The 15,465-nt window shown below is 51.3% G+C and overlaps 6 protein-coding genes across 6 annotated transcripts; 1 reads left to right on the forward strand and 5 right to left on the reverse strand.

Annotated features, from left to right (window-relative positions):
* On the reverse strand, positions 1 to 1,986 carry BDV59DRAFT_137544 (uncharacterized protein). The gene has a single exon (XM_073687094.1). The coding sequence runs from the start codon at positions 1,875 to 1,877 to the stop codon at positions 357 to 359; it is 1,521 nt and encodes a 506-aa protein (XP_073543380.1). The 5' UTR covers positions 1,878 to 1,986; the 3' UTR covers positions 1 to 356.
* A 4,660-nt stretch (positions 1,987 to 6,646) lies between these two features.
* BDV59DRAFT_137701 (uncharacterized protein) lies at positions 6,647 to 7,314 on the reverse strand. The gene has a single exon (XM_073687096.1). The coding sequence runs from the start codon at positions 7,181 to 7,183 to the stop codon at positions 6,728 to 6,730; it is 456 nt and encodes a 151-aa protein (XP_073543381.1). The 5' UTR covers positions 7,184 to 7,314; the 3' UTR covers positions 6,647 to 6,727.
* BDV59DRAFT_137694 (uncharacterized protein) lies at positions 7,257 to 8,235 on the reverse strand. Its single transcript, XM_073687095.1, has 2 exons — positions 8,126 to 8,235; positions 7,257 to 8,054 (listed from the first exon to the last, which is right to left on the reverse strand). The coding sequence occupies exon 2, from the start codon at positions 7,882 to 7,884 to the stop codon at positions 7,303 to 7,305; it is 582 nt and encodes a 193-aa protein (XP_073543382.1). The 5' UTR covers positions 7,885 to 8,054; positions 8,126 to 8,235; the 3' UTR covers positions 7,257 to 7,302.
* Positions 8,236 to 8,952: 717 nt separating this feature from the next.
* BDV59DRAFT_188338 (elongation of very long chain fatty acids protein) lies at positions 8,953 to 11,032 on the reverse strand. Its single transcript, XM_073691389.1, has 3 exons — positions 10,322 to 11,032; positions 9,977 to 10,259; positions 8,953 to 9,924 (listed from the first exon to the last, which is right to left on the reverse strand). The coding sequence occupies exons 1-3, from the start codon at positions 10,724 to 10,726 to the stop codon at positions 9,575 to 9,577; spliced, it is 1,038 nt and encodes a 345-aa protein (XP_073543383.1). The 5' UTR covers positions 10,727 to 11,032; the 3' UTR covers positions 8,953 to 9,574.
* A 978-nt stretch (positions 11,033 to 12,010) lies between these two features.
* Positions 12,011 to 13,326, forward strand: BDV59DRAFT_188340 (cytochrome c oxidase subunit VI). The gene is made up of 4 exons (XM_073691390.1): positions 12,011 to 12,338; positions 12,501 to 12,546; positions 12,672 to 12,789; positions 12,897 to 13,326. Exons 1-4 carry the CDS (start codon positions 12,145 to 12,147, stop codon positions 13,013 to 13,015), a joined length of 477 nt encoding a protein of 158 aa, XP_073543384.1. The 5' UTR covers positions 12,011 to 12,144; the 3' UTR covers positions 13,016 to 13,326.
* A 99-nt stretch (positions 13,327 to 13,425) lies between these two features.
* Positions 13,426 to 15,338, reverse strand: BDV59DRAFT_188341 (glycosyltransferase family 15 protein). Its single transcript, XM_073691391.1, has 4 exons — positions 15,130 to 15,338; positions 14,784 to 15,047; positions 14,102 to 14,720; positions 13,426 to 14,047 (listed from the first exon to the last, which is right to left on the reverse strand). The coding sequence occupies exons 1-4, from the start codon at positions 15,275 to 15,277 to the stop codon at positions 13,891 to 13,893; spliced, it is 1,188 nt and encodes a 395-aa protein (XP_073543385.1). The 5' UTR covers positions 15,278 to 15,338; the 3' UTR covers positions 13,426 to 13,890.
* Positions 15,339 to 15,465: the final 127 nt, after the last annotated feature.

Consider the following 15,465-nt stretch of genomic DNA (forward strand, 5'->3'; position numbering starts at 1 on the left):
CAATTTGGAGCCGGCCCACACCGGGAGTGCCGAAGGAGGTAACAACGCTCAACAGTTATGATACAGGAAGTAACAGAGAAAGTGGATCCAGATGGTATCGGTAGGGAGCGTAAAACCAAAAAAAGAGACAAACAGTTAACAGGAAAAGACAACATGCCACCCAGGAAGAACCAGCCCATGTCCGTAACGCTCAACAGAAAGGAGAAAAGAGTCGCTTGAGAAAATATGTCACGATAAAAGTATAGAGCCAAACATCCGTACGCAGCAATAGAGACCATCTTTTCTGAGCATGTTTGAGTATATAAAACATTAGAATGAACAACGCATTCGCTGCAGGATGAGAGACAGATGGAGAACTAGGCATTAAGTGTGTTGATAGTAGATCTTCGCTTTCCTCGGAACATGAACCCCATGAAGCTCTTCGCGGTGGATTGCTCCCCGTCCGCCTTGGTAAGCTTATTGCTTCTCATGCTCTTCTTGCGTCGGCTATGGCCCTTGGGTTGTTCCGCATCACTCTGGTCCAGGCTGCGGATGCTCTCCACTTCAGATCGAAGACTGCTGCTCGAGTAAAGACTGGAGGCCGTCGAGCTTTTCATAATCGAGTTCCGGATGGGGAGTGGCGTGCGATTCGCCTGTCTCGCCGACATGCTGGACGAGCTATACGCAGACCCAGACCTATCTCGCGTGTAATTTGGAGAGCTGTAGTAGGTGGTTGGACTAGGCGCAGGGGAGGGATGTCGGCTAGTAGATGGAGAAGACATCGAGTATTCAGAGCTGGCATTCGAATGGGAGTAGGGCATGGATCGGTTATGCGAGTCGTCGCTGTAGGGAACGGAAGCATGTCGGGAGTGAAAGACACTGCTGAGACTTTGTAAGGAGGGGGGCCGCCGAATTCCCGAAGTAGGCGGGCGAGACCGGCTCGACGAGCCTTTCTCCGAGAAGGCGGTTTTGGGACGACTGAACGAGACGGACTGTGAGCGGACAGACACGGGGCGAGTCTGCTCAGGCACTTCCGCCAGCGATGCCAATGGGTTCGAGGCAGCGGGCCCGATAGGCTGACCGTCATGACCACGAAGACAAAGCTGCAGGCTTCCGCGTTTTTCGGCATTGTTCTTTTTCTTTGCTTCCCGCTTGGAATCTCCCAGTGCGGGTTGCGACTTCGCGGCCCGCTTGAGAGAATAGAGATTCTCTAGGTCCGGCGAATCCGCCCGGCTCATCTCGTTTTCGCGGAAGGTCGTCTGCACAGCTGATGCAGATTTGAACGGAAAGGCAGACTGCTCGGGGGATGGACTGATCAAAATTAGATTAGGCTTGGGCCGTGGCTTTACAAATGTGACCTGCTCTGCCACGAGCACGTCGGTGTCGTCGTCCGAGAGCATCGAGGTCGGCGAAGAAGATCTAGACGATGGACGCATGGAAACAGGTGATTCCGGCGGTATATAAACCGTTGGCTGCAAAAGGGTCGGCGATTGCATAGGTGAGGTTGTGTCCGGTGAGGGAAGCTCAATTATCACATCGTCATCATGATCGAAGATGTAGGAATCAGCCACGAATGTCGTCCCGCTGCTGCGCTTGACCGTATCCATGGACACAGGCCGGGATCCTAAGCCCGTAGATGAATATGGAGGCAGCAGACGAGCAAACTGGGCGTCTTTCTCTGCATCCAAGTCTAAAACATCATCTGCGTTGGACAGCTCATCCGCACTGGTGTCGGAGTCGAATGTACCAGGAGCCTTATAAGACTCGACGGGAGAAAAGGCATTCTCCTGTCCACCGAGTTCTGATTCAGAGACTTCCTCTTCCTCTGAATCATAACGCCGGGGAAGATGCTGCTGTTTGATGTATTCCAAGTCAAGAGGGGGTGCAGTGTCGTACATCTTGACCGATTGGTAGAAGACCTGCCACCGGGAGGGGAAGAAGTAGCGGTAGAGATTAATAGGAATTAGAGCAATAGGATTAGGGTCGACGGGGTATATGTATTAAGGAAGGCTTGGTTTGAAAATGTTTAGCGTCATTCAGCCGAGTCAGGAAACGAGTAGGAAGAGAGACAAATAAAAGGCAGAAAGCCGTAAAGTACAGCAAAGGTTCAGTGAAGAATGAAGAGGGAACAAGCATGTCACCAACGCGGCGAACAGCACAGGATATATCCGTTCTATCCTGGTCATGTCCCACACGGGCTGGCATGCTCGAACCAAGTGGATCTCAGAACAGGGGAGTCTAAGAAAGCCACCCTCGATGCCATCCGAGAAGATCACACAACCTCCGGACCAGACGGACCAGTAGGTGTGATCCAGAAGCCGTGCACACGTGCATCCGAAAGGGTTGGGTGGTGTTTTAATTAATTTATTTTGGAATAAAAATGGGGTACTTATTTTTCAATAATTCTTTTTTCGTTAACGCGCTTACGTTGTTCGTCTATCCTTGCCTGATCCTCCTGCAGGACAAGCAGCGAGTGGGACAGCTCAGGATATCAGGGAGCGAAAAACCCTTGCTTGCTCGAGTTCCTGACTAAACACAACCCTGCATGGCACGGAGAACGGTCAGATCGAGGTCCGTCCAACATGTTTCCTCCCGTCAGGGCGCCACTGGACAAGAATAGGACCCCTAATTAACTTTGATTGACACAAGCGAAGGAGACGTGTCAACGTGAGCTGTCGACCAGGAGAGGTCCATGCATCTGACAGGAACGAAGCGGAAAATGACCAAACATGAGGTTCTCATTCATGAATAATGGTTATTCGGACAAAATCGAAAAGAACCGTCTGTATACGTGGAAAGGATGATTGGCTCCGTCTGTTCCTGGGCGAAAATGTACCTGCACGGCAAGTCGGCGGCAGCATGTACGGAGTAGATTGCCCGGTCCTGCACTCCACCTTCAACAGGAAAAAGCAACAGGGCGCCATGACACACCAGCACCCAATCCAGGCCCATGCGGATCTACGATAGGAAAGACACTGGTGGGTGGGCACGCACACGCTAAAAGTTGGGGCCATGTGGAATCCAGCGGTTTGTGCTTGATAGATTAATCGAGGAATGACCTCAACTGCGCGAAGAGCGTTGGCGGGTGGTGCTGCCCCACTGGAAAATTCCAGCAGTGGAGTTCTGTCCCAGACATTCGCGTCTATGAGGGTACTCTGGACATCACATTGCTACTATGCTATCACATTAGTCGGGGAGTCTGTTCCCCCTTCAGGGGAGAGAGAACACGGTATTCCACCTACATTCATACCCACCCCCTCTCAACTCCCCGCACTGCAGAGGCCGATCGATCGCAAGGAATGGAACGTATCGCATGGCCGGATCAATGCGTCCGATTTTCAGATATGTAAAGGGCAAAGTTGCCAAGCACCCGGCCGCTGCTCCAGCGTTGTGGAGCATGTTTAACTCAAACACGCCATACGAACTACCATCCCGTCTGGAGTTCATTCGGAACCCATGGTTGTGGCCGGAAATTTCACGGCTCAAATCATAAAGTCTTCATGAAGGTCGTCGTGATTGATTCGTTCATAAAGTCTCCTACCTTGTGCGAGCTCTCTTGCTCCAATCGAACCAGAGCCTCCAACAAATAGACTCAAACCTCCCTGCAGCAGAACAGCAACCCTTACTGCAAACTATGTAGGTCTGTAACAACCGCACCAGCCAGAATCCCACGCGCGGCATGGACACGCTTATTCGGCTACGGTTTCGACTAGAGGAGTTTCAAGTCGAGTTCCTCGTCAGCAGGAGTAGAATTGATTGCGTAGGACGCGGAGTGGCTATACTATTATCGCTGTTATTACTGTTAAGATGTCTTGATATTTACTAGCCCAGTAGAAATGCAGACTCCTCTTTCTGGAATCGAAGAGGAGGTTGGTGGTCATCCTAGCATACTGCGTATAGTACGATATAATAATTATTGGAGACAAATGAAGCTAACCAGCGAAACAAGCTACGTTACGCTACCTGCTAAGTTCGGACTAGGTTAAGAAAAGAAGCGGCAGGTTCGCCCGTTTAAGCTGCAGGAATGCGGCGGTTGCAGAGTGAAACATCACGGAAATTCATGGGCCAGGCGACCCAGATTCCCTACCTGGGACTAGAACAAGAGCAAGGCCGGATAGAAACCCAGAGTCTCTTCAATCAGTTCCCCCTCAAATGGACTGCATGTGGCTGGAAGACCGAGCGACAGACTATGTGCAGCCTACATACAGCGTGCATATCGGTCTGCATCTGCACCCATGGACAGAGAGTCGGCGGGACGGAGGACGCAAATGGCATGCATAAGCATGGACACTGAGCAAACATCAAGATTTCTGTACCCGTTCTATTACCTCGCTCCTTGCGCCAAATCCGTCTTATCCATTGGCCGACAGCATTCCCAGCCAACAAGGCTCTCCCAGGCTACTGAGGATATCTATGCCGACGCCATGAGAAGACCTTTGGATCAATGCCGGTTGAACTCTACCTTGCAGAAAGTTCGTTTTGAGTGATAAATTTAGAAGGCCATCCACGCTTCATGTATGTATCATCTGCAGCTCGGTGTCGTGGCGTGTGACTCTCCCAACCACCCCTCATTTCTCTCGTAAGCTTCCCCAGATAGCGAGGGCATGGGCGCTAAAAAAGAGGCGTGGCAGATGATGAACGCTTCCCAGCCTGAAGGAAACGTTGTACAAGGTTTCTCAGCTTCGATTGTCGATTTGGCTTTCACCCCTTGCCAGGTACCCAGAATGTCTCTTTCTCGCCGTGTGAGTTCATCACTGGACAGTCTCTCTCATCTATGATCTCAAATATGTGGTCCTGTTATGGCCAAAGTTTGCGCCCAGATGAGGACATATCAGGGTGATTTAACATCAGGATGCGATAGTCTCCTCGACCCGACCGGTCCAATCAATAATAGATTGAGCAATTCGGGTGTTATGCCATTTTTGTCGCCGTCCTTCCACCTTATCGAGGGACCCCCCTGGCTCCGATGTCAGACGTTGAGAATCCGTCACGGCAAACGCGAACACTGGCGCACAATTCCGGTCTGCCCCTCGGTTCATAATTGGCGCCCATTATCCCTGCCTAGATATGCAGGAGGAAGAGCGGTGGATAAAGGGGAGTTTTAGGTCGCCGAAATCCAGGGCGACAATGCGGAGAACCAAAGAATAGGGCGAACAGAGGGGCATAGAGTAGACGATGGATGGTCACACCATAGAAAACGTGGACATTTTGCGGCATCTAACTAACCCTCGCATCATCATCATCACCAAGAATGTAGGATTAAGTTGCCGGCGGAGAATGCGATCGCGACGTGTCGCGGCGCGTCCCTTCATATTGATTATCAAAAGCCCTACATGCCATCAATCTACACGGTCAGTGGAATCCGTTATAGAGGGATAAAACGTCCTTTGCAGACTCCTTTCGCTCCTTTTCTCCCCCTTTGGCTGTCATCGTCTGTCATTCACGTCATCCCAGACACTAGTCGCACTGACGGAATGACGCCGGATGATTGACAGCGATCATTTCCATCCCTTCCTGTCTTCGGAACAGAGTTCTGACAAACAAGCTCAGGAGCCCTATCCATGCCAAAAGGGGATGTCCGCCGGAGTATGCCCTGTCCTGACCGCTATTCTCCCCCTCGTCCTGGTCGGAAGAAACCTGAATTTGGGTCGAAAGAAGCAAATCCCCCGTCTTAGCCGCTTTGGGCGGGCACTAATGTACCTTGGAAACAATAAATTGCGAGTCTGATATGATCTTCGCCCCCGGGTGGGGGGCCAATTCAACGTTTCCGTCTCGCCGAACAACCGACGGGGTTATATCCATCATATCAACTGCGCTATCTCCAACTCTGGTCGAAATAGGAAGGTCAAATTGCGGGGCTGTCGATAGCTTGTGAGCCGTTGTAAGCGACAAAGGGCAAGGCATCTATCTCCGTCCGCTAGTTGCAGATTGTGCGGGACTCCGTGCTTCATTGAAGTTTCAGCCATCTCCCCGGGGACAAGATTCCCAGTCGAGTCTAACTGATTACAGTTTGATGAAGGAATCGGATATCTGCCATGTAACAGACTTCCCTAGTGGAGGAGTATTGGTGTCATCACATTGGGGTCTGTTGTGATATCGTCAAGCAATAGTGAGACATACTATGGCTCTCCAACCGAACCTTCGTCCACTATCCGGAACTCGCATCTCGGTTATGCTTCCATCTGATCCAAAATAGTGAATTGAGGACTTGAGGCTTGTGCTGGGCTACTATAGAACTGACCTGCACAGCGACCGAGTAGCGAGAGGCAGCACGGCGCAGAGCTTGATGAACCCATGTTATGCTTTCGTGATAAGCCCATCCACGTAAAGAACCCCCAAACGTCAGTCCTTTACACAATCGGAAGCCCTGTACTACCTCCAGGGCCTTTGACAGTAGGTCTGGCCTTCATATCGGCCACAAGTAATTCGACAAAGTAAGATCATGCGGCACCTTTCCAAAAAAAAAAAAATCCCTTGCCATGATTAGCGGTCGCAAATACTTCAGCAACCGCTTCTTGCAATCATCCTTCAAATGATCAACAATATCCTCTAAGAGAAGGTCGACGACCGAGAAGCCGATATGCATTGGGTGACTGGGGGGACGACCCCTGAACGTAAACTCCAGAGTCGCTATGTGCGATTTTATCCTCGTCGCGGAGGATGCGAACACAAAACCAAAACACGGTAAAGAGGTTGACACGCATACTTGGTATCTCACCCAGCAAACTCAATGGAGCACTAAACAGAACTACCCGATCTCTTCCACAACACGGTCAACCTGGACAGAGTCGGGCTGCCTAATATTGGGGCTGAGATACACTCTAGTCCAAAGCTCATCCGTCGTTTCGTAACTCGAGCAAACAAGCAAATGAAACAGGGACATCTGGGCACTCTTGATCTCGCGCTTCGATACTACAGTTGGCTTGGACAGGGTTGGGCGACTGTTTGGACCACTGCCATTCTCCCGGTCAAGGCCCTGGCCCATGGCTCTACGGAAATGGGAACTGAAGTTCTCGCCGGGAAGGGTTCCCAGAAAGAGCTGCTCCCTGAACAGCTGGCATAGTTGCTCAAAAAGTCTTATTTCGTCGATTGGAGGGTCCAGGCGTCGCAGGGCATTGTATAAATGCAACACACCACAGACGTATCCAAGCTCGCAACAGAGTGAGACTCCGCGTGCAAAGACAATGTCAAGTATTTCGGCCATGAGACACCCGCACACCCAAGGAGACTGATAGTACAAATCAAAGCGCTGTTCACAGATGAAACCGTCCAAGCCGATCGAGTCACACAGCAGGATGGGATAGAGGCGACTTGGGCTGAAATTCAACGCATTTTGAATTTCTCCAAGTATGGACGCCGCTTTGCTTCACTTCCCCAAAATTTCAGCGATAGGATTCGGCAGTTTTGCCTAGCCTTGTCCGCTACATGCCCAAGGAAAAACTTGTACGTTGACAGCAACATTTCCATGCCGTATACCAGATCAAATGGAGCAGGCGATCTGTCATCGCTGAGAAACCGACGCAGATGTGGTAGTAAAGGCTCGGAGATATGTATGTCCCTTTCTGACATTTCCAGCTCTGATATGGCGCCTTTGGACGCCAGTAGTTGCCACATGGTTTTCAGCATTTGATCAAGGGCCCTGTCATCGTGGTCCTGGGCTTCTTCTACATCTTTACAAGGCCCGCTAACCATGTGAGGCTGTATAACATCCACGGGATTGACTATGGCTCCGGCAGAAGCAAGTATTTGCTTGCCTTCCTCCCAGATTCGACATTTATGAAGAAGCAAGCTTATTCTTCTCCTAAGGGCAAATTCTTCTGTGCAATGTGTAGCAGTCGAGGAGGAAAGCGCTGGATGCCCGTGAGCCGGATTATGGCCGCCTCCTTTATCATGTACACGAACCATTTGATGCTAAGGGTCCCATATTCCGAGACGATGTGGTTCATCTGTTTGAAGATCCTATCGGCCCCTCTGAGGGCTGCGGTCGATAGGCATGCGGCGAGAGGGACAGAGAGTTCGTGTCTGGCCGCCTGGCACCAATAGTCGTTGATTTGATCCAGTATCGCGTCCATTTCCTGTGATATGATTTAGTGTCTTTTGTCACGAAAGTGTGTGCAGAAGAAAGGTCGGCTACTCGAGGTCTTACATATGGGAACAGGCTCAATTCAATCCATTTCCCATACAGTCGCCTTGGAGTATGAAGTTCTCGGGAATCGTCAATGATGGCTGAGCTGTCTGGTGTGTGGTGGTCTGTGCAGGAACAGCTTCCTCTTCAGCGACAATATAATGACTAGATGTTTCCAATGCCGCGAATCGATTCGGGGTAGGGCCTAGTTGTGTTTTTCTCATTCGACGAGGGCTGAGACGGCGACTTCGCCTCCAACGGTAGCAATATTTGTAGCACATCTTCCAATCTATGATTGTCAGAGGCTCTCCTTGCGCCCTCGTTGGCACTTGATGTGTGTTACCTATCAACAAACGCCTTGTGCTTGAGATTATCCTCAGCAGTGGTCTCGCGCGATGATGCCGCGGGGTCTTGGTATAGTTGGAGGACGTCTCTTCGTCCTGTGACAGCCCGTCTCAGGTGAGAAATGAACAGAAACAGGAACCTCAGTCTTCACTGTTGCGATCATTTTTGCAGTCTCGAGGAGTTTGGACAGGCTGAGTGTTTTGATCGGTTCCAAGTCGGTGACTGGGCAGAGCCACCGCAGGACATATTTGGTGGATTCCTTATACTCCTGGTACTTCTGATGGATCGACTTATTCACGAATACCACAATATGATCTGGAGTCGATTACAGACTCATCTTCTTGGACCTGGGTCTTTTATCTCTGACTACCTTGTTGGCGGGGTAGCTGATAACACGTGATGGGGTATATTGCACTGTTCATGCAGTTGAGGCGCAAATTGCAGGGGTTCTTTAGAAGAAAGTGAATAACGAGGCCTCGTGAGACATGCAACTAGTGAAGTTCGCAGAGGCGAGAAGAGCCTATTCAATTGGACGGCAAATACAATTTCAATGGAACATTATCTATATACAACACGAATCACAAGTATTCAAGCATTTAGACAAAATACAAGCATACATGAGCCATGATTACGTCTATAATGATAATTCACTAGAATAAGTATCAGACAGGAGCAAAAAGTGAAAATGAGGCTGCCGCCAGCAGACCCCAAATCGACACGAAGGGGGAAACAAATGATGTGTAGAATACAGACTGGAGATAGCAGTCAGGCATATCTCCAGGCAGAAGCAAGTCCTTCCCCCACATGTGGGCTCAGGCGAAACACCGCAGGCTCAACGCGGCGAAGCGAACCCATGGCATGCATTAACGGGTCGCGAAGAAAAGGCGACCAAAATCATAATGGTCATTCATTAAACAAAATAAGATGCTGAACACCGAAGCAGAGGGAGAAGGAGATTCATCGCGACGCGTGTGTGAGGTAAGATTGCTGTCAAAGGGAGGACAACGATCGAGAAAGCAGAGGACCAATTGAGCAGGGGTTTATCATGGAACGCCTCCGTTGTGAGAAGATCGTTTTGCGAGGTCCACATGAATAAACGGTCGACTGCGAGGAAACAGCCATTATTTAGGCCTTGCGAGAGCGAGTGACCGGGCCGTTGGAGCGACCAGTGGAAGTAGCGGCCCCGTTCGACTTGGCGTTGCCATTGGCAGCCGCACCGTTGGCACCAGCGGGGGCAACCTCGAACTTGGCCATATCGATCACAGCCTGTCTGCCAGTGTTGCGACGAGGCCGGCCGGTCTTCGAGGCCTTGTTGTAGGTAGCAATGTAGAAGGAGATAAAGAGGAACAGGTAGGAGCTGATGATAGCAATTCCGGCGAAGGCAGCGAACTCCTCACCAGCGCACTTGCCCATGTTCGGAGCCCAGGGGAAGTAGGTGGAGGCGAAGTAAGTGTAAGAAGCGAAGTAGACAAAGCCTGGAGTAGGTTAGAACTGGCTGAGGGGCTCGTGCTGAGGGAAAAAGCGTACCAAGATCGATAACGAACTGGATGATCTGCAGGCGGGTGATCCACTCTTTCCACCAGATGCGGATACCACGAGCACTCTGGAAGTAGTACCAGTACATGACGACGTGGACGAGGAGGTTGATGGTGATCGGCACCCACTGGACGGCGGTCAAGCCGATAAGCTGAGTGTAGCAGAGGAGAGCGGTAGCACCGTGGTGGTAGGTGTGAAGGAAGGTCAGGGGCTTCTTCTTGAGGAACAGGAAGACGGTATCGAGGAGCTCGAGGTACTTGGTCAGGTAGTTCAGCTATACACCGGTTAGTATGGGTCCGAGCATCTCCGCGCAGGCTAAACCAAGGTGGAACGCACATAGTACAGCACAATCAAGGGCTGGGTCCATCCACCCTGGTGGTCACAAATGGCGAAGAAGATACCGTTCCTCCAGATGATAGGCAGAAGCTGCTCAATGAAGAGAGCCAACAGAGTCGCACTGATGGCGGTCAGGTAGAAGTTGTGGATCATGAACAGCGCGTTGAGCTTGAGGGCTGGGAAGTTCTTCATGATGAAACGACCACCGAAGATGGTGATGTAGTAAGTGACAAGCATCGCGGCGGTCTCCCGGAAGCCCGACATGGGGGTCACACCCTCAACGAAGCGGAATTCGCTGGCGGGATAGCCCACGACGGCCTCGAAGGCCTTGTCGAAGATGGGCCATAAGTGAACACCAAAAGGCCGATCGATGGTCGGAAGAGGGATTTTCTCGAGGAATTCCATGTCGACTGGTACGGAAGGAGGATGGGAAGAGACCCAGAAGGTGAAGCCACTCCAGCAATGGTTGTATGAGGGAACCCTGGATAGACGAATTGAAGATTGGTCTGCGCAATGAATTTCTCAGTCGCGGCTGACAGGATGACAAACAGCCAGAGACCAGAGGAAATCCAAGAAAGAGTGACGAGAAATGGAAGAAAAGAGTAGGAAAATGAGAGAGAGAAGAGAAGAGAGAGAAGAAGAAGAAGAAAAGGAAAAAGTCGACTGGGGGCGGCGACGGCGGAGACAGGAGGTGGAGAGGGAAGAGACAGAGAGCGAGAGTGAAGAGGAAAAAGCTGGTGAGTGGTTGAGTATTGGTTGGCTCCTCCGCCCAGGGGACTCCCTAATCCGGGTTAGTGCCGAGGTCACCAGGAAAAGGGGCGATCATGTGCCGGGCCCTTCCGCAGGCACCGATCCTCGATGAGTGCACTCATGCGGTCTGATAGTTAATGGTGATGTTGAATGGTCATGCTTATTGGAATATTTAGAGTGATTTATATATATTCATATTCAATGTAGTTGGTGGTGTGTTGGTCTCAACGTAGACACGGTACCATCTCGAGTCCGCAATCACATGTAAAGCACTCCATATTCATCAAATCTGATAGGGACTATTCTCCGTTAGGTACACCAGATCAGACCCAGTGTAGCCGGTATTGCGTATCCAGGTACAGTTATTCACATCGTGATCAGTCCGTACTGGTGTTGAAAGTCGATCCAATCGATAGATCTATGTACTCGCATACGATGTTCATCGTCGCATCTACGGCACAGTATACACATTTCATCTTACTTACATCAGATCTAATATCCGAATTTGGCTGATCACTAATCCAGCACGAGCCATTGACCGTTCATTCTCGCTCACTACTTGTGAAACAGAGAGATATATATCAGTCACTATAACAGACTACTGTCAGTGAATGGACACATTAACTAATAGAGCCTCGCAGCAATTGACCCCATACTCTACTTCAGACAATCATCACCATTGTGATCCGACGTTCCATCCATCGACAGGTAGCTGATTAACTCCCTTCGATGTTTGCGTCCAGCGGCCTAGTCCCACCCACCAATCACCGCGCCCCATCCCACCTGACTATGTGTGCACCAATGAGAAGCGCCATATAAAAATCACCACTCACGTGATATAATCTGCCTGAGGCCCAACCGCCCGATCGGGCAAGGACGGAGCGGTCGATGACGGGCTGAAGTGCCCACGATGCGGGAAGCCTGAGGCAGCAACAGCCGCCTTCACACCACCCGCAAAATCCTAGCGCAGCCGGCCGAACCTCTGACTTCAACCTCGTCAACATCCGTCCCGTTTCCTCAACCCACGCTCCATCCCAACCCGCCACCTCCCTCCAGTACATCTTCCTCTCGCCATGTCGCCCATTTCTGTCTTCCGTGTCGCGACCCGCGCCGTCCGCCCCGCCGGTCTCTTCAGAGCTCCTCAATTGCCCCGGTCCCGGGTGCAGGCTCCGGTTGCTCTCGCTATCAACCGTCCGGCTTTCAGCACCTCTGCGATGCGCCTGGGTGGTCACCACGAAGATGAGACGTACGAGGAGTTCTCTGCCAGGTATGTCATCGCCGCCCGACAGCCATTGGCTCCTCCGCCGTGCCGAGGGGAGCGCGAGGCGGCCCATCGCAGGGGCCGCTTCGCTGCCCTCCTGATGCCGGAATTGGGCGTCTTCAACCACCGGAAAAATTCTCCTCGAGACTAACATGCGGCCTGGAACAGATTCGAGAAGGAATTTGACGGTGTCCAGGATGTTTTCGAGCTCCAGGTAAGCTCATTGCCCTGATCTCGTCCCTCATATTACGAACTCCATATCCCCCATTGGGCCGAGTCCTAAATCCCGAATACCCGTCTCCTCAACCACCACCAGCTAACGTCGTCGTCTTCCCACAGCGTAACCTGAACAACTGCTTCGCTTACGATCTCGTCCCCTCCGTCGAGGTCCTCTCCGCTGCCCTCAAGGCTGCCCGCCGTGTCAACGACTTCCCCACTGCCGTCCGTATCTTCGAAGGTGCGCTTCCAACAATGCCTTTCCATTCTGATTCTATTCCGCAGGAGACTGCGTGAGGGGATCTAGGAATCCACTCCCACCGGACATTCGGACTCACTCTTAAACAGGTGTCAAGGCCAAGGTTGAGACCCAGGACCAGTACAAGCAGTACCTCGAGGCCCTTGAGGGTCTCCGCCAGGAGCTCGGTGTCGCTCTCCGGGAGGAACTTTACCCCAACGAGCAGTAAATGGCGAGAACATGAGAGGAATAAGAGCGTCGCCCGTTTCCTTTTTGCTTGATTCGTGTGTCGGGTTGATAAGATAGGAAAGCTTGTATACATACTACTACTCTAGCCTAGAATGCAGTTGGATGAGGTTCCGCAGTGTGTCTCGTGGTGGTGCGTGTGCTTTTCTATACCAGTGCTATTATAAATGTTTGAGCATTGTGCTTGTATTTGTGTATTATTGGAGACAGTGGAAATGGAGAGGCTGTTCTTAAATATCCCGAAACTTCGAAACCCTTTGCATAGGCCAACTGAATCCAGATTGAGAATTAAGACAAGCTGTTGTAAATCATTCAATCCATCCGAATGATCCGCGGGAGCCATGCCCACAGACACCGGCTATTGTTTCCCGAGTATGGTGTATCAAATTCATCCGAGAGACTAAAAGGTGCCTACCCCATACAATCGTGCAAAACTACCGAGCCTTTATGTATGTTCAGCTGGATACCAAGAATAAGATATAGATACATAGAGGCCGGTCCAGCGATTCCTCCAGGGTACACGAGCAGTATGTAACACAACGTAGAAATTTCAAATTAAACACATTAGAAGCCCAGCCCATCGCAACGCCCCCACTAGATATAGACCGAACAAAGGATCACCGTGATGCTAATGAGTGGTTATAGAACCTTGAAGGAATCGGTCATAGCCACACATCCGTGTCGCCTGTATAGTCATGTCGGGATACCTTGCACACAGATGCAAGCGTGCCGGGCTCTGAATCAGGTATGCATGACCCAAGCACAGAGCCCGCCCCTGTGACTGACATAAGTCAAGCCCGATTCAGCTCACCTCCAGCAGGGAGGGTGAAATCTGCTATCCATTTTATGGTGAGGATATTAATGCATTCCAACATGCTTGAAGTAGCTAGGGCGGCAATCCTCCTTGGCCAGGAAGGGCTCACCGGCGTAGAACTTCCCGGGGGTGCAGCCAGAGCACTTGGGCGAGTTGGGGCAGTTAAAGTAGGGAATATGACGGTATCCAATATCTCGGAACCTGTGGGCACCCAAAGTCAGCGGAGACTCTAATTCAAAATAATTTGCGACATACCAGTGGACCTTCGCCGAATCTGCAAACAAGCCGACACCAATAGAATGGACCGGAGCATCACCCCATCTCTCGTAGAAGAAACCACCCGAGCGGTCTAGATGATCGAAATACGCGGAGTACTGCTCGCCCCGGAAAAAGTCCATGTCGCCGATCTCAAAGTTAGACCAGAAATGGCAGGTGGAGTATCCATTCGCATCGCGAGTGTGTTCTGGCCGGAGTTGGTCATCGGTCAACCAGCCCATCATGTTGTTTTCAGATACGTAGGAGGGGTTCGCGGCTAGGAAGCGTTTGGTTTCCGGCCAAAGAGTCGGAATGCTCTCAGGCGCGTCGAAAAGGTTGATGGTAAAACCATAGGTGATGTTGTTGTCGGCAACGTAATGGAAAATATCGTAGTCGATGTTGCAGAAGAACTGGACCTTGGGCTCGACACGCCAGTAGTAGCGATAGTTCTGGAGGATCGGATGGCGATAGAACATGCCACTGTTCCACCGACACATCTGGTGGTACGATATCTTGTCACTGTACTGGATGTTCTTCTCCTTGAGGATTTCGGCGGATTCGTGGAAAAGATCCATGTTGATCCAACTGGGGACATCCCAGTGTTCCTTGGGCACTTGTTCTGTAGACGGTCAGCCTTAGAATACCGTCGTACACTCCCGGGAAGTGTCACGGCTCATCCTACCATAAAACGTCTTCGCTTTGATCTCCGCCTTGGTCCGCTTCTTGAACTCCTCGGTGAAAGGCTTGTCGTTAAAGAATATCCAGGGGTAATTGAATTTGCTGTTCCACGTCCGCTCCAGATCCCGAATCGTCGGAATCAGTTCGTCCAACTCCTCATTTCGCACCAGGGAGATAATGGCGGCGGGGACGCGGGCGGAATTGGGGCTGTCCGGATCGTAGTCGTGGTCCTCAGCGCGCCATAATTCTCCCTCGGGTTCTCCGGTTGCTGGAAGAAAGGCCGTCAGTACGAGTGATTCACAGTTGTTGTAACCTATAGACGCAAAAACACCAGACAGGGGACAGCGTACGGTCGAGAAGGGGGTCTCGTTTCATGCCCTCATACGGCCCCTTAGTGATGATAGCGGACGGCCCCTTGTTGTTCATCTGGAAGACGAGGAAAAGAACCAGGATGATGCACGCAGCACCCAGCATGCGAATGGGTCTTGCGACGGCCATCTTGATGGCCGAACAGGAGAAAATACCAGGGGAGCCGACTGGATTGGAGAAGGGAGTTGGGTGGCAGCATGAAATGGATGGGGAGTTTGCCTTCTGTTGCTGGCCGTGGCCGCCTTACCCCGACAGGCATAGCGTGGCGACCGCCCGCCCGCCCCGACTTTATTTACTTCGCGGCCAAACAATCCCAG

Source organism: Aspergillus ambiguus, assembly GCF_047715705.1.
Source record: "Aspergillus ambiguus strain CBS 117.58 unplaced genomic scaffold BDV59scaffold_53, whole genome shotgun sequence".
NCBI lineage: Eukaryota > Fungi > Ascomycota > Eurotiomycetes > Eurotiales > Aspergillaceae > Aspergillus > Aspergillus ambiguus.